Source organism: Vigna angularis, chromosome 11 (assembly GCF_016808095.1).
Source record: "Vigna angularis cultivar LongXiaoDou No.4 chromosome 11, ASM1680809v1, whole genome shotgun sequence".
NCBI lineage: Eukaryota > Viridiplantae > Streptophyta > Magnoliopsida > Fabales > Fabaceae > Vigna > Vigna angularis.
Window position 1 is genome coordinate 25371856 of NC_068980.1, and position 26573 is coordinate 25398428.

At 28.5% G+C, this 26573-nt stretch overlaps 1 protein-coding gene across 3 annotated transcripts; it reads right to left on the reverse strand.

The window, feature by feature from the left end:
• Positions 1–12107: 12107 nt before the first annotated feature.
• On the reverse strand, positions 12108–25035 carry LOC108332588 (probable leucine-rich repeat receptor-like serine/threonine-protein kinase At3g14840). 3 transcript variants are annotated; one of them, XM_052870303.1, is made up of 24 exons: positions 24847–25035; positions 24421–24580; positions 20449–20520; positions 20300–20368; positions 19718–19789; positions 19548–19619; positions 19026–19097; positions 18840–18911; positions 18690–18761; positions 18457–18531; positions 18254–18325; positions 17581–17652; positions 16755–16817; positions 16552–16617; positions 16422–16463; positions 16280–16320; positions 15731–16104; positions 15423–15618; positions 14912–15058; positions 14061–14179; positions 13762–13972; positions 13410–13644; positions 13083–13233; positions 12108–12680 (listed from the first exon to the last, which is right to left on the reverse strand). In XM_052870303.1, the coding sequence occupies exons 1-24, from the start codon at positions 24935–24937 to the stop codon at positions 12312–12314; spliced, it is 2985 nt and encodes a 994-aa protein (XP_052726263.1). In that variant the 5' UTR covers positions 24938–25035; the 3' UTR covers positions 12108–12311. The 3 variants fall into 3 exon arrangements, with proteins under 3 accessions (XP_052726263.1, XP_017423399.1, XP_052726264.1); XM_017567910.2 differs by having other exon boundaries at positions 13410–13647; positions 24847–25034; XM_052870304.1 differs by lacking the exon at positions 17581–17652 and having other exon boundaries at positions 13410–13647; positions 24847–25034.
• Between the last annotated feature and the right edge of the window lie 1538 nt (positions 25036–26573).

Below are 26573 nucleotides of genomic sequence, written 5' to 3' on the forward strand. Positions count from 1 at the left end.
AGGGAGAGATTTATTTAATTTTTTTTTTGTTTTATTTTTCTTTTAGAAAAGAAATTGAGAAATTGGTTGTTACTACCAAATAATGGAGTGATGAAAGGGGAATTAGGGAAGCTTATGAGATTCGTCTTCTACCTGTGAGTTGAAACTGGATTTTCATGATGCGGAAATTGTTCATTAAGAGTTAAATAATGTCATATTTAAAAATAATTAATTTCGTATTGAAATGTATACAGCCAAAGTTATTAAATTTTTTCTTTTTTATATTAAAAATTTTATTTTCTGAATCATCTTTACTGTTTAAATTCAGTCAGACCATTTAAAGCGTGCTGTGTAATTTATTTTGTTTACTTCAATGTAATGTGTATTAAATTTTATATTTAATTGTTGGCATATATGAAATTTACTTACTCTAAAATCAAATGGAAAACTTACATTTAATATTATCCTTTTATTTTATTATAAATTTATTATTTAAATTAATTACATAATATTTACATTTAATTCATTATTAAAACTTATTAATATATTTAATAATTTTCAACAGAAAAAACATCGCAATGAAAATCTTCCTTATTCTCCACACAATTTTTCTTTATAAAAATTATTACTTTATATATATATATATATATATATATATATATATATATATATATATATATATATATATATATATATATATATATATATATATATATATATGTGTGTGTGTGTGTGTGTGTGTGTATGTATTAATTATATGTGATTATATTATAAGTATTTTAAAAATTAATTATAATAATATTATAACTAAGTATATTATAATATGATACTATTGATAATAATTAAATATACAAATTTAATATAATATTATGAATTTATTAAAATTACTAACTATTGTGACATTTATTAATATTTTAATTAATCTTTTAATAATCTGAATTTTTTTTTAATAATATAAATTTTAATTCTTTAAGATATTGATTTACTTTTTAGATAGTTATATAATGAATATATTTATACCATAAAATTTTAAGTGTATGATTTTAATTTCTATTTAACATATCTTCAAAATAATATAAATATAGTTAAATATTTATTTCAAATGTAATTTTAATTAAGATATAAAAAATTTTATAGCCTCAAAATTATAACAGGAATATGTTTAATTTTTAATTTATTTTAATAGAAAATATAAGGTATTATTATTTTTATTAATATTTTTAGTAATTAATAAATATAATATTTTTATTCAATTTCTTTTTGCAAAAAAATTATTATACTTGTAAAATAATTAAGTAAAAAGGTTATATAAATTTATGTTTTATATTATTATATAATTATCTATAAAGAAAGTTATTAATATTTGGTTTAAACCCTCGGTTGGTCTTCAATTTTGTATAGAAATCTCAGTTGGATCCTCATTTTTGTAACTGTCTCAATTGGGTCATATTTTTTGTAAAAATGAGCAAATTTTACCCTAACCGTTAAATGCTCTCAGACGGCGTTAAATTTAGCTGATGTGTATTTTATGTTTTGATGGTGTGACATTGTGCATTAAATTGAATGGGTGATGTGTTTTATAATCATTAAATCCACGTGGCGATGTTGCTTCTTCTTCCCTCTAACCACTGATCACCTTTCATCTTTTCCGCTCCTCCGCCCAAACTGCTTCCTTCCAACTTCCACCCTCAAACCCTCACTCTCCAGACATACACCTTTTCTCCCTCAATCGAGGGTAAAATTCTTCAGATTAAAACATTTTTACTGAAATAAAATTAGAGAAAGAGAATTAGGGATTTGGTCAGTGGGAGAAGAGGAATTGGAATCCTAGAGAAGACGAAGACAATCAACTGCGTTCTACCAACCCATTAGGGTTTTTCGCCTCCACCCAATCGGTTGTCGCGAGTCGCGGTCCAAGGCGTAGCCAGCACTACTGTTCACCATCGAAGGCATCACCGGCCATGGTTTTTATAAGAAGGGTGCCATGGAGGGTATGCGGTGGGTTTCACCACTTTGATTGATGGGTATTCAAAAAGAGGTGAATTCCAAAAGGTGGTGGAGTGTCTGAAACAGATGACAGAACGAGGGTGTTCTCCGAATGTGCGCAAAGGGGAAATTAAAAGAGAGGGATACAGTCTTTGAGGGATGTTTGCTCGGGCGATTCTAGTTAAGTGGGAAAGTTGAGGCTAATGCAACAGAGGAACACTGACGTAATTTTCAGACTAAGGAATTCTTGCACAGCTACAGTGGAGGAGGTTGTTAACTTAATCCTGCATTGGAAGTTCAATGTTCATTCTTTGCAGTAGAGTTAAGTCTGTTATGATTGGTGGCATGGTTAGTAAGACAAAGTTTGGATAGAAACTCAGAAAAATTGAATTACTGATCGAGTGAGGTGTGGGAACAGCGGCAGGGCATACCCATCACTCAGAATACCAACAATGATGGGAGAGACCCAATTCCAACACAGAGCGAAATAGAGAATCTGAACTTCGGAGAGAGAAAGAGAGAGACAGAGAGAGATTGCCGCCGACGAAGCTCCGACCGTGACCGATGGCCAGCAGGGAGGCTTGTGGCCTGACTTGATGAAGAACGTTCAGTGGTTAATGTCCAGATCCCTAATTCCCTTTTCAATTCACTCTTTCCTTTTCTGACCCTTTTCAATCCTTACATATTATTTTAACATAAATTAATTCAATTTTTCCACGTCATAATTTTTTAATTTAAATAAAAATTCCCTAATCAAACAATGCACATCAGCATAAACACATCAGCTAAATTTAACGTCGTCTAAGAGCACTTAACGGTTAGGGTAAAATTTGCTCATTTTTACAAAAAGATATGACCCAATTGAGATAGTTGCAAAAATGAGGACCCAACTGAGATTTCCATACAAAATTGAGGACCAACCGAGGGTTTAAACCTTAATATTTCAAAGTATTAATAGTTAAATTACTAACAAATTAATTAAAATATACAAAAAATATTTAAAACATTAATAATTTAATAAATTCATAATATTATATTAAACTTTAAAAATATGATTGATTGTGCATTTTGAAGAGAATTCAAACACTTGTTGATTAACTCAATTGAGTTAAAGGATTACTAGGCAACATATCAAGTTGATATCAAAATTGTCTAGTGGAAACCAGGAGTGGTTGAAACTCAACTAGATGAATATATCAAGTGGATACCAGGAGCGTCTAGGGATACCAAGAGTGATGAATAATACTGTGCAATCAAGAGTAGGTGAAATTCAACTAGTCAGGGTAACAATGATTACTTTGTGTGACTAGGGATACCAAGAGTGGTGAGAATACTTTGTGTAGCACTTTAACAATAATCTATTTTATCTCATATTCTTCCCAACACACAAAATTTTCATCCTCAAAAATTGTACTTACCAAGAAAAAGACATGGATATGCCCTTGACATATCTTCCTCTAACTCCCATGTGATATCTTGAGTTTTCTTCTCCAACTCCCATGTGATATGCCTTCACACACACGCACTAGTTAATTTCTTATAGTTTTCCCTTATATAACACACACTAGTTAATTTCCTATGCAGTTCCCCCTTATATAACACACACTAGTTAATTTCCTATGTAGTTCCTCCTTATATATTAGTATATGAGTTGAATGATTAAGATTGAATCTAAATAAATGAAGAATGATAATTTTAAAATTGTCTGAGAGTTGTATTCCTTAAATTGATTTTGAATAACAACTTTGAAAACTTTTTTATTCTACTATATGAGGTCACAATATTTTTGTTCAAACAAAAATAAAATAAAGACTAAACCTTACTTTTAGCTTTATTTTTACTTAAATGGAGGGCTTTTTAAAGTGAATATAACACTACAACTCAATCTTTGATTTGGTCATATTTTTGTTAAAATAAGCCAATTTTTACTTAAGCTATAAAAAAAAGTAAATTCTTTGTTTATTTCTTTTTGATTCTTTTCTTTTTATGGATTATATTTGAATATATGTAATAAATGTAAATTGAATATTAGTTTGTATATTTTTAATTTATTTGTGATTTCATTTAAATGAATTGTGTTGTATAGAATGATTATTAAGAATAATAAGACTTGGATCAATTTGTGGTCATATATACAGGATAATAATATGTGAATTATTGTTTGATTATTGTAATAGGTGTCATTTTACTTCGTTGATAATCTAAGCTACATAGATTAAGATATCATGTGATGAGAAGTTGAGAGAAGTGTTCTTGCATACCATGACATGCGTAGATGTGCGGTTTGGATTCTAATGAACTTACCTAATCCCTTATCTTAGGTTAACTTGTTAATCTAAGTAGTATGTGTTTAATCACGCGTTAGTGTTTAGTAGAACATATTTAATACAAATCTTTCAAAAGACATCACTTAATATTTTATTTATTGAATGTATTTGATATTTAGATCCACATGTGGTCTTTATGAATTTTGCATAGGTATTTTGATAAAATTAAATTGTTTTTGGTTTATTAATAATAATGTTTCTTTTTTATATATATTTTCTTAAAATTTTAAATTTATTTCAGTAGCTTTTAAATTAAAATAATTATTAAAATAAATTGTTCTAATCTACATATAATTTATGTATTATTTTAATCTAAAAAAATTGAAACTTACTTTAATTATTTTCTTTGTTATTTTGGAGGCTAAAGAGATTGTTAGTTAATAATGTTAAATATTACTTTTTGCTTTAACAATTTTAAGAATTGATATATGATTTTATCCGAATTTAGATTGCTTATTTTGTTTGGAGAGGGCTTCCTTGTTGGTGAGAGAGGAAGATCCATCTAGATTATGAAGTATCAACTATGAAGTGAGTATTCTTTAAAGGTTACTCATATATTTATAGGATCAACATGGAGCGTGTTGCTCCCTCCACCACCCCAAGTGCTTCTGCACCTCTCCACTATTTTCTTTTATTCTAAAAATACTCTACACCTCCCCACTATTTTCTTTTATTCTAAAAATACCCCACACCTTCCCACTATATTCAACAATCTTTCTCTTTTTCTCTCGATATTAATGGAGCATTCACATGACTCATATTTAAACTTGTGATATATTGCAAAATTTTATTTACACTTTCCCTTAAATAAGTTTGATTCAATCTTATTTTCATGTTCAATATATATTTTTTTCTTCAAATTACTTAATAAATGGTAAAATTTTGTTCTAAATTTCTAGAATTTTTTTTATATATACGTGTGTTTTTTTTTACATTTAATATCTATAATTTTTAACATTATATTATATTTTAACTTACCGACATGTTTGACTCAAATAATTTGAATAAAGTATTTAATTTATTAGATAAATAATATAAAAACATTATTAAATATTTAAAATATAAAAGAAAAGTTATTTGTTAAAGATTTGAAATTTATTTAGTTCTTTCGCAATTATAAAGTTAGTATATAATAATAATAATATATTATTTACTATGTTTATTATTTTGTATTTGCATCTAATTTTTAAGTTTATAAAATGGAAGTGTTTAGAAACACTAATGTTTAAGTTTCCTCTGAATTTTATATTTTGCAATATATCACAAGTTTAAATCTAAGCCATATGAATGCTCCATTAATGTAGAGAGAGAGGTATAGGGTATTTTTGGAATAAAAGAAAATAGTGGAAAGATGTAGAGTATTTTTGGAATAAAAGAAAACAGTGGGGAGGTGCATAAACACTTGGGATGGTGGAGGGAGCAACACCCCAACATGGATAGTTTTAGACCCGTCAATTTGGTCCCTCTTACATGGTTTGACCCTGATTCATGTGGGTTGGGGTCAGAAAAACTCGTAGGACCAAAAAACCCCTCATAGAAAAAGCCTACAAGATCAAATATCTACAAAAATCTTGTGAACTACGACCAACCATGGACATTTCTTTTAGAAGTAATAACTTGTTAAACAAATAATAACCCGTTTTTCTCTCTTACTAGTTTAATTTTCTTTTATTAATATACACTTTTAAATCTTATTTTAAGTAATTAAAATAATTTTTTATATTAAAATTATCTGAATATTAAAAAGGATTGTTATATAATAATTCATTTTTTATATAGTCATTATTATTAATATTATATAAAGGCTATTAGTATAAGTAAAATTATCTGTATACATCTTTCATAATTTTATTTTTTTATTACATTTTAAATTGAAAAATTAAAAAAATTATTCACATAGTAAAAGGTAACTAATCACAAATACTTTAACACAGTAAGATATTATAAACCACCCATATTCTATAGCAGCACGATTACTGTAAATTATTATTTTTTATTTAATCATTATTATTACTTTTTTAATTTTTCAAAAATATATAAAAACATGAAGCGTTTTTTCTTGCTTCAATCAACAAATTAGATCAATGTTTTAAAATTTGTACGTTTTCCATTTCACACCTTAAAATAATAATAAAAAACTCTAATGTTCAAATCCATAATTGTGATTTTCAGATTATTATTTTAGTGTTATACCTTCTTTAAATATTGATTTAATTTTTCAGTTAATTTTTTATTGTTTGAATTATTTAATTATATTTTAGAAGAATATTTATTTGAAATTCAATTTAAGATGTTAGATTATTGAAGTTTAAAATAAATAAAAGAACATAATTTAAAATTTTTAAAATATCTGATTATTTAATATTAGTTTTGATTCAATAATGACTACATATTGTTTTTCAGTTACCTCAACAATTATATAATTACATAAAAGCTTTAACGTTATCATTTATAGTCTCAGACCAATTTCATTAGTAAATATAACTTAGTGAAAAATTATTGTTTGAACTTTAACTTAAATATGTTAAATTAATTCTAGAAAATATAATTTAATGTATTCTTAGACTTTATTAGTCAATGCAAAACTCTCACACTAAACGTAATTATATAATATCAATATTTTTTTTTATAAAAGTCAATAATTAATAAAATCAATAAATATTTAATGTAATTATATGACGATATATAAAAAAAAATATATGAAATGTTATTATATATTTTAGTTAATAACATAATAATAAGTATGATATATAAATATTAATTTAAATATAATAAAATTACAATATTAAAATATTTAATATAATATATAATTCTATATGCATATATAAATGATACTGTTTTTAAAAATTAGTTAAAGTTTTGTAATGAGACTAAATTCACTTAATCCTAATCTTAATTTACTTGAGAAAGGACTTTTGGGGATTCAAAATTTCTTTTGGTTTTCACTTAAAAGACTTCCTAAAATGGAATTTTTTAAGAATGTATTAGAAGTAGTCCCTAGAAAATGGGTCAAATTGACAACTCTAAATAGTTTATGTTCTATTAGAATAATTTTCATCTTGAATAATAATAATAGTATAACAAATAATGATAAAAAATAAAATAACAACTAATATATCAAACTAGTGAGATTTAATAAGAATATGTGATAATAGTCTAAAATTGATGTAAATTTGGACTATTTTCATAAAAAAAATCTTAGTGAAGAGTGCTATTAATTATGTCTTTTTGAGCTTGGTGGTATCCATATATTTTTTATAATCTTAAAGAACTGGATAACGAATACCAGTAATTCCAAATATTGTTTTAATGCATTATTCAAAAAAGAAAGAAAGCAAGAAAACGTTCTTTCTTGCAAAATGAACATGCATCATTCTTATCTCTTTTCTAATGATGCAACATTCTTATCCTATCATCAAATTGTGATTCTAAAGATTCATCATTCAATATTTTCCCTATCAAATATCAACTCAATAAGGATTCATCATTAATGTGTTACGAAACTATTTAATTATTAAAGGAATAAAAGGAATCGTGTATGAGAAATATACTTTAAAGTATTTGGAAAGATATATCATGGTGTAATATTTGTGTATAAAAAATGATAATTTTTTTTGTCTTTCAAACCCATAATATGGTATTTTGTAGTTTTAAAGAAAGAAAATTTACACATGAATTTCTACTTTCTTTTGATATCTGATATTTTATTTTTAATTTTAATATTAGATTTTTATGATCGAAAATAATTGTTAGAAGATTGAGAAGAAGTATTTCCTCAACATATATATTTTTTTAAGAAAAAAACCTTTGTCAGTGAAATGCACTAGTGGAAAATATACTTTTTATAGTAATTTTTTATACCTATTCTAACACTAGTAGATATAAAAGTGAGATTCTTTTATATTTATTGTAGTACCAGCAGGTATAGAAAAAAAGTTTTTTTTTTCTTTCTACACCGGTTGTGACACCCGGGCACGGAGACGAGGGCGGGGAGTGACGCCGGTGCAAGAAGCATGGTGCAGGGGGCACAGACAAGGAGCGACTCCTGGCCCCTTCGGGTGGAAGGGGTACATGGATGAATCGAACATACACCGGAATGAGAGGGATCTGGAGACTGTGTAGGTATGGGACTATACAGTTGAAGGATAGCTTAAAGGAATTGATTTGACTACTCATATCACCAAAAATGCATTTGCTTAAAGGAATTGATTTGACATTATCCTAACTAGGTTAAGTATATCGTATTTAACAGTTTATATAAATTCTAAACGCGTGTTTATATATACGTGTCTTTCAAAAAATTGATATAATTCATAGCTTTTTGCGTAAAATTAATTAACACAGTTGAACGTGATATTTATTTTATATATATATATATATATATATATATATATATATATATATATATATATATATATATAAATTAATGTGAAAACGTTTCAACAGAAAAACCAATAATGAAAAAGAAGAATAAGGAACATTAATTCAAACCATCGTGTATGGAATATGGATATGTACGAAGGTTTGCCATGTCTACATGGATTATGACAAAGGTCATAATCATATTTATGTATTGATTAGAATTTTATACTTGCAAGTTGCAATTTCATTTCCACTTTATGAGCTTACGTACGATGCTTTGCTCGCTGCATATGCAAATATTTTATCTATTCCCAACTTATATAAATAAGACGGACTCTAAAATCCAATATTTCTCTCACATATGTTATGTTTTATATGTATGTCTAATATCTAATTTTGATGAATATGAAGTATTGATTTATTTTTTTAAGGAGATGATTTTTTTTGGATCTTTTTTCAAATAAATGATATACTTTATTAATTTTTTCATGAACTTGAAGACTAGTAAGTGAAATTAGTGCATTATTATTGTTTTGATGTCTTTTGAAAGTTTTTTTTTTAATTTTTAATATAGATGATTAGATTGTAAAAATCTCCAATGAGACATATACACTATTTTTCTTTCATGTTTCAATTAATGAGATGTAATTTTTTTTTCACATATACAACATGCTTTATGATCACTGACACTGTATCTCGACAAATTATTGTAAGATGAGAAGTCATTAATGGTGCAAAATAAAATTGCATGCATCAAGAAAGTTTCAGGGGATATCAAATATTTCAATCTTATCAACCTACAACAACTTCAAGTCTTCAATTAGTGGGTTGGAATAAACATTTATGTCATTTTGAGGCTGTTTTGGACCATATATCATTATAGACAACATCATGTACTTCTCTCATGCATAATCCAAATATAAGTTATAAATTATCAATATAACGAGTCAACAGCTGTGATTGATACTTAAATTACCAAATAGGTTCATTCCATCAATAGCTAAACCAAACCTAAGATTTCTACATTCTTGACCAAATTAGGGGAATTGTTTATCAATATTTTTCCATTGCTTTGAATCAGCTGGATGACGAAGCAACCTGTTAGTTGTTCTCTCATCTGCATGTCATCTAAGGTTTTTAACGTCTTTTGGATTTGTAAACAAACGCTTAAGTCTAGTCACGATTAGAAGGTACTAAACTATTTTCAAAGCAAAACCATTTTTTTCTATCTGATCGTTATCTTCACCATTGTTTTTTGACTTGTATCATAATAATCCACATTTTGGACATTTTTTCAAAACTTCAAACTCTTTCTTGTATAATATGAAATCAATCAGATATGCATGTATTCTTTTATACTCCATACCCATAAGACAACAAATTTTCTTCACATCATAATTACGAGTATGAAGTATCTGAAAAACACTAAAAGGAGAGTTGAATAGTGTTAATGGAAAAATTCTTTTCGCAACCCTTCTAATATAACACATTTGTCGAGTCTTGGATTTATCAAGTACATGCTTAAACGCTCGACGTTATAAATGATTGTAAAAGGTAATTACTTTTAACGTGGTATTTAGAACGTACACTGCAGTGTTTGTAAAGAACTTCCTTAGTTGAACAATAATCGTTTAGTGCAGAAGGTTCTTGTATTTAGAAATAAAAATGTAGTTGCAGGTTTTATAAGAGAAGCGTTTTTAGACAAGAGATAAATAGCAATTGAGCATATATTTTTATACTTCTTCACTCCAACTGAGCTACGTTCAATCTCCTCTGGAGTGGTTTCTACTATAATCTTCAACAAGATTACAATTGAGTATTCACACCACTTCTAGTCTTCTTAGTCACCGAATAACCTCCTGTTACCTTAGACTAGATGAGTATTCTCACTACTCATGGTCTCCTCAATCAATGAATAATCTCCTGTTATCCTAGACTGGATGAATATTCGCACCACTCTTGGTCTCCTCAGTCAGTGAATAACCTTTTGTTATCCTAGACTGAATAGTATTCTCACCACTCCTGGTACTAGACAACAATGCCTAGATTTTCTTAACTCAACCGAGTTCAACAAGTGTTTTAATTCTCTTTAGAATTGTAATTAACAATTGCTTACAAGTCATTTAGACTATTACTCTCACGGAGATGATGTAATTACAATACAATACAGTCTAAACAATCGCAGGTATTTCTTTTTTTTTTCTCTCTCTCTTTCTTACAACAATAAGCAAATATTACAATGAAGCTCGAGAGTATTGCTTTTCTTCTTTTCTCTTTTTCTGCTCAAATGTATTGCTTTTCTTCTTTTCTCTTTTTATGCTCAAATGTCTTCTTTTCTTAAGCTTTTTTTGTGCTTTTCTTTCGAATGCTTCTCAAAGGATGAATATTTATGTTGTATGCTATCCTCTTGATTCTTCATATGAATGATATTCTATTTAATGACTCTTGGATAAATGTTTGTTAGACTAAGCTCTTGGCCTTGATTCTTGTGTCTTCTCTTTCTTCGTGTACAATAGTCGTTGGTTAAAATCAACTTGTCAGAGCAGACATGCTTTTTTAGTACTTTGCTTGAAGTAGGTTGTACTTTCCTTTAGACACCGCTTCTTAAGTGAAGAACATTCCGTGAATATCTCTTTTGTCTTTAACGTTCGCTTATGATATTTTAATTGAAGCTTGGAGATGCGTATAAAGTAGATTATCTGCAAAAAATAGAATAGATTGTGCATGCAACATATATGTCTTATCTCTTATCACGTTATTTTTAAACATTGAATTTTTAGTGTCATTGCTTACCCATAATAACATTGCTAATGTGTTTTTTTATTATTATTATTTAAGGATGTTAGAGACGGGCTATTACTACTGAAACATGTTATGGATCATGGTTGTAATATACCTTCGTTTCGGTAGGAATGTGATTTGACATTATTCATTCTAATTTTACATAATTTTCCTCTTTTAGAAAAATTAGAACAAAATATGGCAAGTGTATATGATTATATATTCATTTATGAATTTTAAATTTTTAGATTTTTCATGAAGGTAATAAATGAATGGATAAATTTACAAAAACTTGATTTAGAAGAAAGAATTACTTTTAAGAGGATCAATTCCTTTCCTAATCGTATTAAGTTTTAAATTCTTTATGAATGAATTTTATCTACAAATTTTAGGTATATTGAGTCTTAATTGGTTTTTCGTAGTACAGTTGTATTTTTTTTATTTTTTTCTTTTAATATTTTAACATATAACAAATAATTGATAGATTTTGAAATATTATCATTATTAGATTTCTTGGTTCCATAGTAATGCCTTTAAATTTAATCTTTTCGAAAAAATATTAGAAATATTATTTAATTTTACCTTTCCAATTGATTTTATTTTATATGTATAAACTAATTAGATTTTCTTTCTTTTAAGAAAAACAACATAGATACTGGAAACTTTGTACAATGACAAAAGGGAACTTTTTACCACCTTATTAAGATTAGTTAACTTACAACATTGTCGGCCATAACAAGATGACAAATACGTTTTCCTTTTCAATAATATAAAGCTCTAATCATCCATCGAATAAATACAAAAGAAGGATATATATACCTAAGTATAATCTATGTACATGTACTAGGGGATGATTATTATATAATTAACCTTTGTTTAGGAAGAAGAATCCATGTTGATAGAATATAAATCTGTATCAGACATAAATGCTGAAGTCTCACCCATTGAGATGCTCTCTTCTGGAGTTGCAAGAGTCTTATTTTTCTCTCTCATATTGTAATATTGTTGCATCTCCAACTTCTTTCCATCCAATACTTCACTTGTATCTAACACCACCTCTTTAACATCAGTTTTTCCTTCAAGCATGCATACAACTGAAGCCATGGTGGGTCTGTGCATTGGAGAAACTTGTGTGCATAAAAGAGCCACATTAATCATTACCACTACTTCTTCTCTTTTAAAATCATTACCCAACCTCTCATCAACTAGGTCCATTAGGTCACCTTCTTCTCTCAAGATATGCACCTATAAAAACAAAATAGAAACAACTTACCTTTGATATATATTAAAATTGAATCTCTACAACATATAAACTTACGGTTGTTTTGTTTTTCAAATGTTGCACCACATTAATATTGTGTCTAACGAGGAGGATGTTCATTGGGAAAATACAACACGAATAAGATTTGAGCTCAATCACATAAGGGATTGACACCACTCTTAGTCTAAAATCTTAAAGCAACGAGTTAATGAATATGTTACTTTAATATAATACTCTACTTTCTCATTTCTATCTAATGTACAACTTGGACTCATTTAAATTCCCAACCATTAATACTGAATGATGTTTTTAGCAGAGTTTATGAAACAAAATTTTTCTCAGATATTGTACAATACAATTTGGAGATTATGAGAGTAAAAGCTTACCAAATCAACGAGAGAGAAACATCCATCCTTTGGCCAGTTCAAGGTGTTACTCTTTCCGCTAACAATTTCTAGTGCAACAATGCCAAAACTATACACATCTGCTTTGTCAGTTAAATAACCATGCATTGCATATTCTGGAGCCATGTATCCACTGCAGTGTTGAAAACTCATACATTAATACATTTTTCAAATCAAAATAGGTTGACCAAAAGAAATTGGTGATACATTTCACATATTTCAAGTCATGGTGCATGTAATCTTAAATATAAAAAGATAAATATAACTAAAAGAATTCATAAAAAACATAATATATATATAATAACTCACTAGGTGCCAGCTACTCTGGTAGTTATGTGTGTGTATCCCTCTTCATCAAGTTTGGCCAAACCAAAATCAGATATTTTTGGGTTGAGATCTTTGTCTAATAACACATTAGTGGCCTTGATGTCTCTATGAACTATCTTTAGCCTAGACTCTCCATGAAGGTAAGCCAAACCTCTAGCAATTCCAACACAGATCCTTTGCCTTGTTGACCAATCCAACTTCAATTGAGATTTTTCTGCTGCTGCATTTGCATTTATATCACAAAAAGTAAAACACATAACATACTGTAAACTGAACATGATTGTAGATTATTGATAGAGTTACCAAACTTAACACAGTTACAAGAAAATCATACCAAATAAAGCACGAGCAAGACTGTTGTTTTCCATGTATTCATATATCAGCATCAGTTGATCTCCCTCCATACAACAACCATAAAGTTTAACTAGACAAGGATGTTTCAAAGCAGAAATCATGCCAATCTCGTTTATAAACTCACGATTCCCTTGTCTCGATTTAGAAGAAAGTTGTTTCACTGCTATTACCGTGCCATCTGAGAGAACACCCTGCATATTTTCAGCTTTGATATTAAAGTTTTGCTTTATGTGTGGGAAGTTTTAAATAAAGTACAAAATGTTGAAAAATTCATAATACCTTGTAAACAGGACCAAAACCTCCTTCTCCGATCTTGAAGTTAATATCAAAGTTTTTAGTTGCAGCTTTGATTTGTCGTAAGCTAAATAAGCCAGTTTGGAAATCTACACCCATTAGTTCTGTTGAGATATAAGAAAAACATAAATATGTTTTCTGAAATCTTTCTACAATATTATGATTGAAGATGGCAATTATATTACATATGTACTGACACAATTAAAACCAAAATTTCATATATATATATATATTGCCAGTAGGTTTTCGTAAGATGTAAGTTTCGATATATTTTATATTTTAGAAACTTAAATTTCGATATATGCTTTTTGACAATATTTATGAAACTAAATATAACACGATTTGACAAAAGTAATATATTTACATAACATTGGTATGAGTGGGTGTTGCCATTTTAAGAATAATCATAGAAAATGCTGAATGTGTGAAACATTACTACATCAATCATCAAGTGTAAACATATTTAGTTAGTCAAAAAGGCACAAACCATATAAAAGTGTGAGATTTGGTACTTGTTATTTTTTTATTATGATCTCAAAACAGAGTATTAATAAATAGACAAAATTGCAATTATTTAGCCATATAATCACGTGAATAACTTATGAAATATAGAAATAGTGTCAAGTAATTTGTTTTCATCAAAATGCATTCTTTTGAAGCATTGTTTTAAAGATTCTCAAAAGCATTTAACAGGGATTTTAAATCATTAATTGATCACCCGCATTCTTTACCTCTAAATCCCCAATTGTTTTATATGCTGGCAAAATGAATCATGCTCAAGAATTTCCTTCTATTAAAAAAAAACCTTATAGTTATTATAATCTCTTGGTCCTTACCTTTTTCTAACGAAACCTTTCTCCTTAAACATCCTCTCCACCAAGCTATGCCAAATATTATGATGATAACAAGTGCTCCAGTAACTACAATTCCAACAACATAATGCTTAGGTACACCATCTTTATCTTCCTCTTGTGGTGTAAAATCTGTTTGATTATGAAAAAAATGGATTAGAAGATATATTATATCAGATGAGGTGATGACACAAGAAAAATAATGATTAATGTTAAGAAATGGACTTTTAAGTCTAACTCAATTTTACAAAATCAGCTTTTAAAATGAGGTTTACATTAATTTATATATTATAAATTGGTCTTATCTCTAATTGATACGAGACTTCGAATACATCCTTCACGCCGAGGTATATACATCTCGAGCATGAGACTAGATATTAACGGGTGATTTAGAGTGAAATAATATATCTACATATATTTGGCTAAGATAGACTCTGACTTCACTTTGGAGAAGGCAGTTAAACTTAGAAGTCCACTCTTAACAATTAGCACTAACCAGGATGAACTGATATAGCTGATATAAGAGGACCATGAACTGATCCAAAAGGTATAGCAGTTGTCCCTTTCCCAGCCCACTGCAACCGAATCTCTAAGGTACTGCTATTCACAGAAGCAGTGAAATTTTTTATGATTGCTTTACCAACTCCTCCGGCTTCTTTTGCAATATTGAAATCCTTCAGCACCAACTTTCTCTGCAATACTTCAATCCAAACACAAATGGTTCACAACGGATTGCAAAGATCAAAAGGAAGTTGTTCAATGTTACAACGTAGAAGACAAAGGTAAAATGCTGAAACCATGCACCTGAACATATATGTCAAATATACGCCTTCCAAGGCTGCTATAGGTTTGATCATCAGTGAACATAATTTCTGCAAAATGAAGGCTTATTGTGTAGCTTCCATTTCCCATGCAGAATGCATAATATGTGAGAGAAAGTGCAGAGACACGTGCATCCATGTACAATTCGCCATTGTTCATATCAAGCTTAGTTGTGTTAGACCAAGTATAGTAGTCTACGCGACCACTATCAAAGAAATGACCAGTGTTGCTGAATACCCAGTTTGATCCTGTTCGACGAAATCTTGCTGGTCCACCTTCTTGTGAATCATCATCATAGTTTATGTTTCCCTTCGATATTAACTTCCCTCCACAATTTACATAGAGAGAGTACCAGGCTGGGACATCCAAGAAAAGGTGAAAAAACAATGTAAGGAATCAACCATACTAAGAAGATTGTTAATATTGTTTTATACAAAAACAAATATATTAAAAACTAGAAAATTGGACAAGTTCAAATAATAAAGCATTAGCTAAATACTAATGTTAGAAACTTAGAAGATATAAACTTACTTTTAGGACAGTTGATATTCCCTAGACATGGAATCATTCCCCTGAGAAAATAATAGACATGTTAAATCAGTGTTGTCACAATTAATAATCATAAGATATAAGTATTATGAGATTAATTTAGCAGCAGCAATACAAATCTTACAAGTCATTATTATTTGCCTTCAATGACGATGCAAATAAGTTCCTAAGGCACATAGTAAATGGAAAAGGCTCAGACAATATAGTCAAAATTCTCGAAAATAGAAAAATTATGCAAAGCAAAAGATTCTTACACGCTTCCCTGTTGGCATGTCAATTGCTCTGGCTTTTCGATGCTTAAATTGTTGTATGACAGATCGCTGTCTCAATGTATGCATGTGATCAGTTCAGAACCAAAGATTAAACTAATAATTTTATCAAACACTTGGTGGCACAGAAACGTAGAAGACATAATTTAGTGTAAAAAATCGTAAGTTGCATATTAAGAATTACTTACGTGTAGTCTGGCCTATCTATCCAGTTGGGTAGTGGTCCATTGAAACGGTTTCCGGTTAAATATCTAGGTAAAAACAATTAAAAAAAATCAATTTTATAGTACTTATTAATTACCGATAAACTATCAATATGATTGAATAAAAATAGAAAAATATACTTTAAATATAATTCTTTTTACGGGCATTTGACACGGTTATTTTTTACTTTTTACTTTTTTTTAAAACATGATTTTTGGACACACCTAAACTTTTTAGGTTCATTTGACATTACTCTTCTCTATCTTTTATTCTCTTTTTCTTAAAATAAAATAAGTACAAAAACTTACATTTTTATGATCATTTTATCTTTATACTCTGTGTCAAATAAGTGTAAAAGTGTATTATGGTACCATTCCTCTTGTTCTTTTTCAAAAGAGTATGGGTAGCGTGACACATATTGATATTTATTTGATACACCTAACAAGAATAAAATGGTTTTTAAAAAATAATTTTTTGTAATTTTTCAAAAAAGAAAAAAATAAAAAGTAAAAAAAGATAATATCAAATAAATGTAAAAATATTATGTGTTAAAATATGAATTTTCTTTTCAAAAAGCCAAAAATTCATTACCATTTTATCATTATTTGATATGTCAAATAAATGTCAATAACGGGTGTTATGTTACACTTATTCATAAAAATATTATTGATTGACGTCTAGGGAAGCAATTGGAATATAAATCCCCGTAAACTAAGATAAATTTCAGTGATACCACCCAAGTATATGCAAAATAAATGAATTCACCGTGGTGAAATAATAAATCAATTGAAGCTAAAAAATGTTGCTTACAACATATTTATATCGTTTAGGCCACCCAAGGTTCTTGGAATCGGTCCAGTTAATTTGTTAAAGCTGAGATCTCTGGGAAAGGTATAATGTCATAAGAGAGGAAAATAATGTGTCAGACATCATGGAATGTTTAGCCCTACAATGCAATAGAAAAAACACCAAGTATAAAAGTGCAACACTTATATGTTTCGAAAATAAGCTAGAAATGTTTAAACTTTAAAGAAATAAAGTTTATGGAAAATTTCGATACTTTTAATTGAATTTTTATAAAAAATTTTTGTTCTTCTGAGTACTTAAAAATATATATATTTGAAGCTTTTTAGTTTGATTTTTTTGTTAGTTACTTAGCTTGAGTGTTATCGTGTCTTAATTTACTTATTTGTCTTTACTTATTAATTACTGTGATGTAGTAGTTAATGTAAAATATAAAGTGATTTTCATTTTAACTAACTGCAGTCTCTTTTTATATATATTAATCACAAAATTTAATATTTTTTAATAATAAAGACAAATAAATAAGATAGTAGTCACGTTATTTAATAAAAACTAAATTACATAACTCAACTGAAAAATAAATTTTAAATACTAATAATCTAAAAAATTAATAAAAACTTAACAAAAAGTATTTAAATTTATAAAAAACATCAAACCAAATTAAGTATTGGACACTTACAGTGATCGTAAGCCAATCAAATCTCCAAGGTATTCAGGAACCATTCCTATGAGATTGCAACTCCTCAATACTCTAGGAAACAATTTAACAATATGTAAATATGCAGCAATAAAAAAACATTAAAATCCTTTATTCATTATTTTTAATTATAAGAACATTTTATTAACACAATGAAAATGAAAAATTATAATAGTAATACTCACACTGTCTGCAAATTTGTTAAGTTTTTAAGTTGGGGGAATGGAGAATCTGGTCCTTTGATCAAGTCGCTAATTCTCCTGCATCACATCTCAAACATGTTGAGGATATAACAGAGAAAATTAAATTTTGAACAATATATATATATATATATATATATATATATATATATATATATATATATATATTTATTGCTATCAAGTTTTCAAAATTTAATTTTCTATATGTATATACTTACAAATCAGTGAGGTTATTCAAAAGAGAAATTCCAGAAGGAATTGGACCACTAAAACCACTTCCTTGCATCACCCTATCATAGTTAAAAACAATTACCCTAATAAACCAATAAATAAATAGCCTTAAATTGCAAAATAAGAAAGGTTCATACAGCCTCTCCAAACTTTTCCATTTCTGAATGAAATCAGGTAAAGTTCCAGAAAATTGATTGTCACCAAGTCGACTGCATAATAATAGTTATAAATTAAAGAAATGTTGATTTTTGCAGTGAAACAAAACATAATTAATGCAATTGAGATTGAGAATAATAAAAGTATAATAAAGGAATGACACTTACATGTGTTTTAGTGTAGTGAGTCTAGCAAATGTTGCAGGTAAATTTCCAGTAAAATAGTTGGATGTAAGAAGCCTATATAAACAACATTGAACATTAAATACATTAATAGTACAATGCACTTTCAAAGCTATTTTATACGAAACAAAAGAAACTCATTGAATCTGGAAATGATTTTCTCAAAATAATTATATATTATCTAAGCATTGAAGAAGAAAAATTGCATGTGAAGTTTTTTTTACCAATGAACACAAGTACCGTTGGTCTTATCTTTAGTTGATAATAGTGAAATGAAACAATATCCCCAACAACCAACATATTATTAGGATAGGTTCTAAGATCACGTTAAGAAGTAAACTTTAAACCTAACTTAATCTCACAAAACCGATTTGTAAGGTAAGATTTGCATCCACTTATATATATAAATTGATCTTATATTTAGTCAATGTGGAACTTTTAACAAGTACTGTTTAATTTTGTTGTGGTAAAAATTAATGAACCAAGCAAAATCAACAAATGGCTTACAATCTTTCAAGTTGAGGGAGATTCCCAAGCTCCAGAGGAAGCTCACCAGATAATTGATTGAACTCGACCACCCTATATATGCATTTCAAGTTTAAAGATAATGAGTTGCCAGAAACTTTTATAAATTCAAATGAAAAAATTACTGTATGTGTGGATTATCATAAACTTACAAACTTTTCAGTGTTGTGATGTTTCCTAGTTCTTTTGGTATTGGACCTGTTACCCTATTTCCGAGAATGGATCTGCCATAATTAAGAAACATGCATAACTGGTTAAATGTTTCAGAAATTAGTAGATGAAATTATGTAAAAAAATATAAATAAATAAATAAAGATTTTTAAATTCTTAAAGGTAAATGTTCGCTTTTGATAAAAAAAAAGAAGAAATGCTTCACCAAATTTATTATGGGTAAAATCGCTTATACTATACCATACTTTACCTAATTATCTTATTCAATTTATATGAATTCACACAAAAATTGATTGATCGTATTTCACTGTTTATTTAAATAATTACAGTACATGATACATTTCCATAAAAACTATAAAAAAAATCAATTCTCCTACGTATAACTTTAAAAATAACTCAATTCCACAGAGCTAGTTTATAAAATGAGATTTACATATAGTTATATATTATAAATTGATTTTATCTTTAGTTAAAATAAAACCTCCAATAATAATAATACTGTTTCAGATAAGTAACAAAAAAAAACATAGAAAATGGAAGAAAGGACAAGAAAGAGAGAGTACATGTTGACGAGGTTGACGGAGCCCCATTGTGAAGGAATTGTACCATTGAGGTAGTTTCTGGTGAGGTCACTGTGCCACATTTGAAGTGAAAATCAAACAAGTAAATGATGATTATGTCAAAGAGATCAATTTTAGAATTAATTACATACATTTCTTGGAGGTATGGCAATCTCACTAGTTCACTTGGGAGTGTGCCCGAAAGATTTTGTGACTTCAGAACACTGCATCATAATCATGGTGTATTCATCCAAAAATGAAATATTTGAAATATTTAATGTACATAATTTGAAATATGAACTGGTTTATAATATTTAAGAATCTAATTTGCGCAATTAGAATATGAAAAATATATATTAAGAGACTAAATGTGTAAATATATTTAATAACCTTGTGTAAAATGTTTGGAATTTTAGTTCTTGGTTCTTTTTCATATAAATATAACCCTTTAATTTTTAATTATTTATAATTTATTTTTTCTTTTTAATTAGTTAGTTTATTTTTTGCTTGGGCATTATATGTTGAGATTAGACATGTTACTACCAAATATAATTTAATTCTCATTTAATATATTATTAAAAAAGAAAATTTAATAAAGTTATATAGAATTAAAAATTAAGAAAAAAATGAAAATAATAATAAAGACTGAAATTACAATTAAGCCTATTATTTACAGGAATTTTCTTCATTTATGTCATTTTTCCTCTAAATATTATTGTACTATTGCATTGGGCTAAAACCCACAAAATCTCAAAAGTTGACCGTAATAGATATGAGAAAGACAGCTTCTTCCTTCACCTCCATATATTTCAATCTGCACTCCCATAGAGTTATGAAATAACCATTTATTCTTATCTTCTTCTTCCTTCATCTCTCTTGGAATAAACTTAGATATGAGGAATTTAGTTGTAATTTTATTTCATTAGTTGCCACTACTTTGAAATAAACTAAAATCTTAAGGAGTTTAGTTGTAATTTTGTTTCATTTATTTCATTAGTTTTTTTTATAGTTCTCCTGTTTGTTTTTATTTCCATTCAGTTTTCATATTAATTATTACAGTCCGGTTTTCATTCTTTATGTACTCGAATCAGGCCAATATGCACGACTATTTAAAGGCTATTACAGTTCAATAAAATACAACACGGTAAATTACAGTACAATTATTTTTATGTGTGTGTTTCGCACTTCAATCTTTAAAGTGGTATCATAGCTTTCATACTCTAAGTCCAAGTGATAAAAAAAAGAAAAAAGAGAAAGTGAAACAATGAGTGAAAAAATATGCGCTTAAGTGTTTTGCCAAAAAAGAGTGAATAAGATGACAAATCTAGAGAATGATATGTCCCTACCACAATTGACAAAAAAATCAATTATGACAATTGGAGTCTACATATGAAGGTTCTTTTTTTATTCCAAGACGTGTGGAATGTAGTAGAAAATGGGTACCAAGAATCGACAGAAGATGAAGAACAGACGGTGACCCAAATTGATGCGTTGAAAAAGACGTGAGTTAAAGACAAATAGACTTTGTACCAATCATATAGAGCAGTGGATGAATCAGACTTTGAGAAGATTGCAAAAGCTACATCTTCAAAAGAAGCATGAGAGATATTGGAGATTACATACAGAGAAGACAACTATGTCAGACAGGTTCGACTTCAAACTCTTAAATGAGAGTTTGATGACGGAGTATATAACTCAGGTAGAGACGATGTTCAATCAACTCAGCAGGAATAGAGAATCATTGTCAGCGAATCAAGTTGTGGAGAAAATCTTGAGATCATTAACATATGATTCCGGAAGCATTGTATGTGCTATTGAGGAGTGGAAGTGGGTATACAAGAAAAAAACCAACACAAATGAAGAGGTAGACCGCTACAAAGCCTGACTTGTTATGAAGAGCTACAAACAACTGAAAGACATTGACTATGATGAAGTTTTTGCTTCCATAGCAAGGAAGGGGACAATCTGGTTGCTATTATCTTTAGCAGCACAACACGAATGGAAGATACACCAGATGGACGTGAAATTTGCATTTTTCAATGGAGTTCTAGAAGAGGAGGTCTATGTGGAGAAACCTTTTGGCTACATAAGAAGAGGTGAAGAGAAGAAGGTGCTAAAGCTAAAGAAGGCATTGTATGGCTTGAAGCAGGTTTCACGAGTGTGGAATGAGAGGATTGACATCTACTTCAAAAAGAATGGTTATGAGTAATGTCCGTATGAACACGCTTTATACTTAAAGAGGTACAAAGGAGATATGTTGTTGGTTGTCCTATATGTAGATGACTTGATCTTCATGGACGGTAGAGCTGAGCTAGTCGATGAGTTTAAGAAGGTAATGAAAAGGGAATTTGAGATGACTGATCTCGCGATATCATGAAATACTTTCTAGGTCTGGAAATGGACCAAAGCTCGACAAACATCTTTGTGTCCTAAAAGAGGTATGTTGAAGAGATATTGCAAAAGGCGAAGATGATGAAGTGCAATCGAGTTTCTGCTTCTATGGAACACGATGCATAATTGTCCAAACATGGAGATGGAAGTCGAGTTTATGTTAGTAGGTATCGAAACTTAATTGGGAGTTTAAGGTACTTAATGAACATGAAGCCAAACTTGATATTAAGCGTGAGAATCACAAGCTACTTTATAAAGAAGTCGAGGTATTCACATTAGAAAGTGCTGAAATGGATACTATGGTACGTAAGAGGGACTACATTGTTCGGGTTGTTTTATACTAAGTTGGACAACTATCGATTAAGTGGGTACTTGGATAATGACTGGTGTGGAGACATGGACAATTGAAAGTTGGTCAAGAACTCGGTCAACCACAAAAGAAGCAAACACATTGACATTCGATTTCACTTTATATGGAAAAAGATAAAGGAAGAAAGTTCGAACATGTAAGGAATGAAAAACCAATAACTAATGTATTCACGAAATCACTTGTTATAACATCATTTCAGAAATACAAAAAGCTAACTGAGACAAAGGATGAAAAAATTTAAGTTTGGGAGAGAGTTTTGTTGAAATAAACTTAAAATATTAAAATATTAAGAGGTTTAGTTGTAATTTTGTTTGAAATTACTTTATTAGTTTCTCTATTTACAATTGTGGCGTCTGTTTTTATTTCCATTCAGTTTTCACACTGTTACAGCTGGGTCAGTTTTGTACACGGCCAATTAATATACTTGTCTAGTTTTTATTTCACTGTAGTTTTCATTATTTATGTAGTAGTCCCAAGCCCATGTGCAGGGCTATTTAAAGGTTAGAATAGTTTAATAAAATACAACATAATGAATTACAGTGCAATTGTGTATGTGTGTCGCTGTTCTATCTTCAATCTCTCCCTCTTCCTCCACCTCCATTGGAGTCCCTTCTTCCTCTTTCACCTCCATTGATGTCTACTTTCTACCTCCATCTCCGAAGCCCATCTTCTCCCTTCATCTCCACTGAAATCCTTTTCTCCACCTTCAACGTCCTTTCTTCTTCCTCTGCCAACCTCTCACCTCACGTTCTTTTTTTCTTCTAAATATTTTTCAATTTATATAAAATCTGAAATATATTTTTTTATTTTATATTCCTAGATGTACAACATGAATACCGTACAAATTTCTATTTGGTTTTGTATACGTAAAATTTCTATTTGGTTTTGTATCTCTACATATTAAAAGAAAAACCAAAATCATAGGAACACAAACAAACCAATTACAAAGCTCATAGAAAAGGAATAAATAGTGCTTTTAACATACATGATAAAAGAAAATACATGCTTAGACTAAGGAATAATGCTATTGCAATATTAATACATGACTTTTATGTAAAAGGATGGAAATATATTCAAAATATTTTTTATTTATTTAATTTTTCTTGATGATGAATAAAATAAAAAATGTTTAAAGTTTAAAGTTTAAAAAATAAAATTATAATATATAAGTAAATTTTCTTAAGTTAAATTAAATTTAAATTTCAATTATTTAATATCGTTATCGAAATTTCTCCTAATGTCAGGTTTGAGATATTTAATTCTTGGTGTGAAATAACATTCGAAAATTTTACATTTATTGACTGCAAAGAAGTTAAATAATATTGTAATGATATTTGGGGAGACAGTGAGATGAAAGGCTTACATGCTGACGACGTGGCAGATAGTAGCATTGGCAAAAAGGCAATTGCAAGTGACAGCATTTTGAATAGATGAAGTCCAATTTCTCTGTCCAGTGCAAGGATCTACGTTGAAATCCCAATCCTTCTTCCCAAGTCTCTTACCTATCTCTTTCATTACTTCCACTGTGTATCAAAACCACACACCACATTACTGTTAACTTTGTAAACACAACTTTCCTATAAGAATTTCTACTAGATAAAAATATGAAAAGCAATATTAAACATGACTTATTTATATAGTTAAAATTAGGTTATATACTATAAAAACAAAATTCCAAACAATTTTTATAACTTAATTTTGTAATGAAGTCAATTTCATTTTTTTTCTTTTCATTTTCTTTTAAAGTTTTATCCAAAATATATTTCTATATAATGAATGAGTTGTGTACCTTCATCTTGAGGCAGAGTAGCTCCCCAAGCCGAAGAAGAGATGAAAGAAAAGGCAAGAAACCAAAGATGAAAAAGTAGATAGAAACTCATGTTGATGATGATGGCAGGAAAGCTCTAGTTTGAGAGCTCAAAGAAGAGCTTATGAAATGAAGCAGCTAGATATAGAAACTTTAAGGATTATATATAAAGTTGACAGTGTTGAAAATAATATATTCCCACAGAAAGAGAAAAATTCGGCACCAGCTTTGCTGCTAGGTTTATGACTGAAAGACTTTATTTGCCAACTTGTGTCTAAACAAGAGAAAATACAAAGTGTTGAATAGAAAAGTTGAAGGTTGCTTTGAAACTATGACTAAGTTGTTACTACTTGAGTTAAATATATGAATGTTGATGAAGTATGAAGGAGGCTTCACGTGCATGCCTTGAAATGTGCGTCAAGTCAGAATTTTGTTTCAATTTATGATAATTTTTTCAGCAAGTTGCTAGTTATGATAATTTGATCCCAGTTATGGTGTTTCTAGTTATAAAAGTCTTGTTTCTTGGTTAACAAAGTCAATGAAGTGAGAAATAAAAAAAGAAGGTTAATGATAGAATTTATTATTCACTACAAGTTACAACGATGTTTCTCACGAAACTGGCTTCTTTTTCTATACCAATATAAGATTGATTTTGTAGTGTTTCGTCATTTTTTTTTTATTTGTCTGGGTAAAGCTTAGTGGTGAACTTTAACTCGTGATCATGGATTAATTTAATAAGTTTGGTCTGGTAAAATTATGGCTTGAAACCGACCAGCATGATTACAGAAAAAATGACAAAAGAAATTAAATAGTCTTTTATAAACTTTTTTTTGTACATTTGATTCTTTTATAAAAAAATAATAATTTACTTTTCTAGATGTAAGTTCGAGATCTACAAAATATTCTTCGTACTTTTCTCCGAATCAACTTAGATTATTCGGAATACTCTTAGTTAAAAGGCACGCTTAAGTAAGAAAAATCATAAATTTGCAATAAATACAATTATCCACTTCTTATTTTTGACCTATATTTATAGGTTTTGAAGTGAACTTATGATTAACGGACTTTTAATCACGATCCATTGATTAATAAACAATGCTTATCGATAATCTTTATTGGATGATGTTTAATAGCATCGATCATTAGAACTGGACAACCCTTTCATATTTTCTCCACGACCATACCATCATATAGTTGAACAATCATAAGGAATAAAAAGTAACTTAAAAAAAATGATGATTTGTTATTTACTACACAAGTAAATAAAAAATAAAATATATATATATATATATATATATATATATATATATATATATATATATATATATATATATATATACACTAAAATAAACTATAAAATAAAATTCAACAATAAATAAATAAGTAATATTTAGTAATATTACATGTACAAAACAATATTGTAATAATAGAAAATTTTAAAAAAATAATACAATTTACAACATCAACTAATCCACACTTTGATAAGCAAAAGTTACATGGATCGAACTGTCACACTAAAGAAATAGAAGACTTTTGGCAATGATCTGAGCATTAGTCTCTTTTGTATTCACAAAAGATGACAGTGTTTTTCATAATAAACATTGTTTTTATATTTAATAGTCTCATATTGAAGTCAAAATTTAAAGTAGTTTGAGTACTCCTTTCACTTTTGAAACAATTTTTATGGACAAAACTTTAATGGAACATGT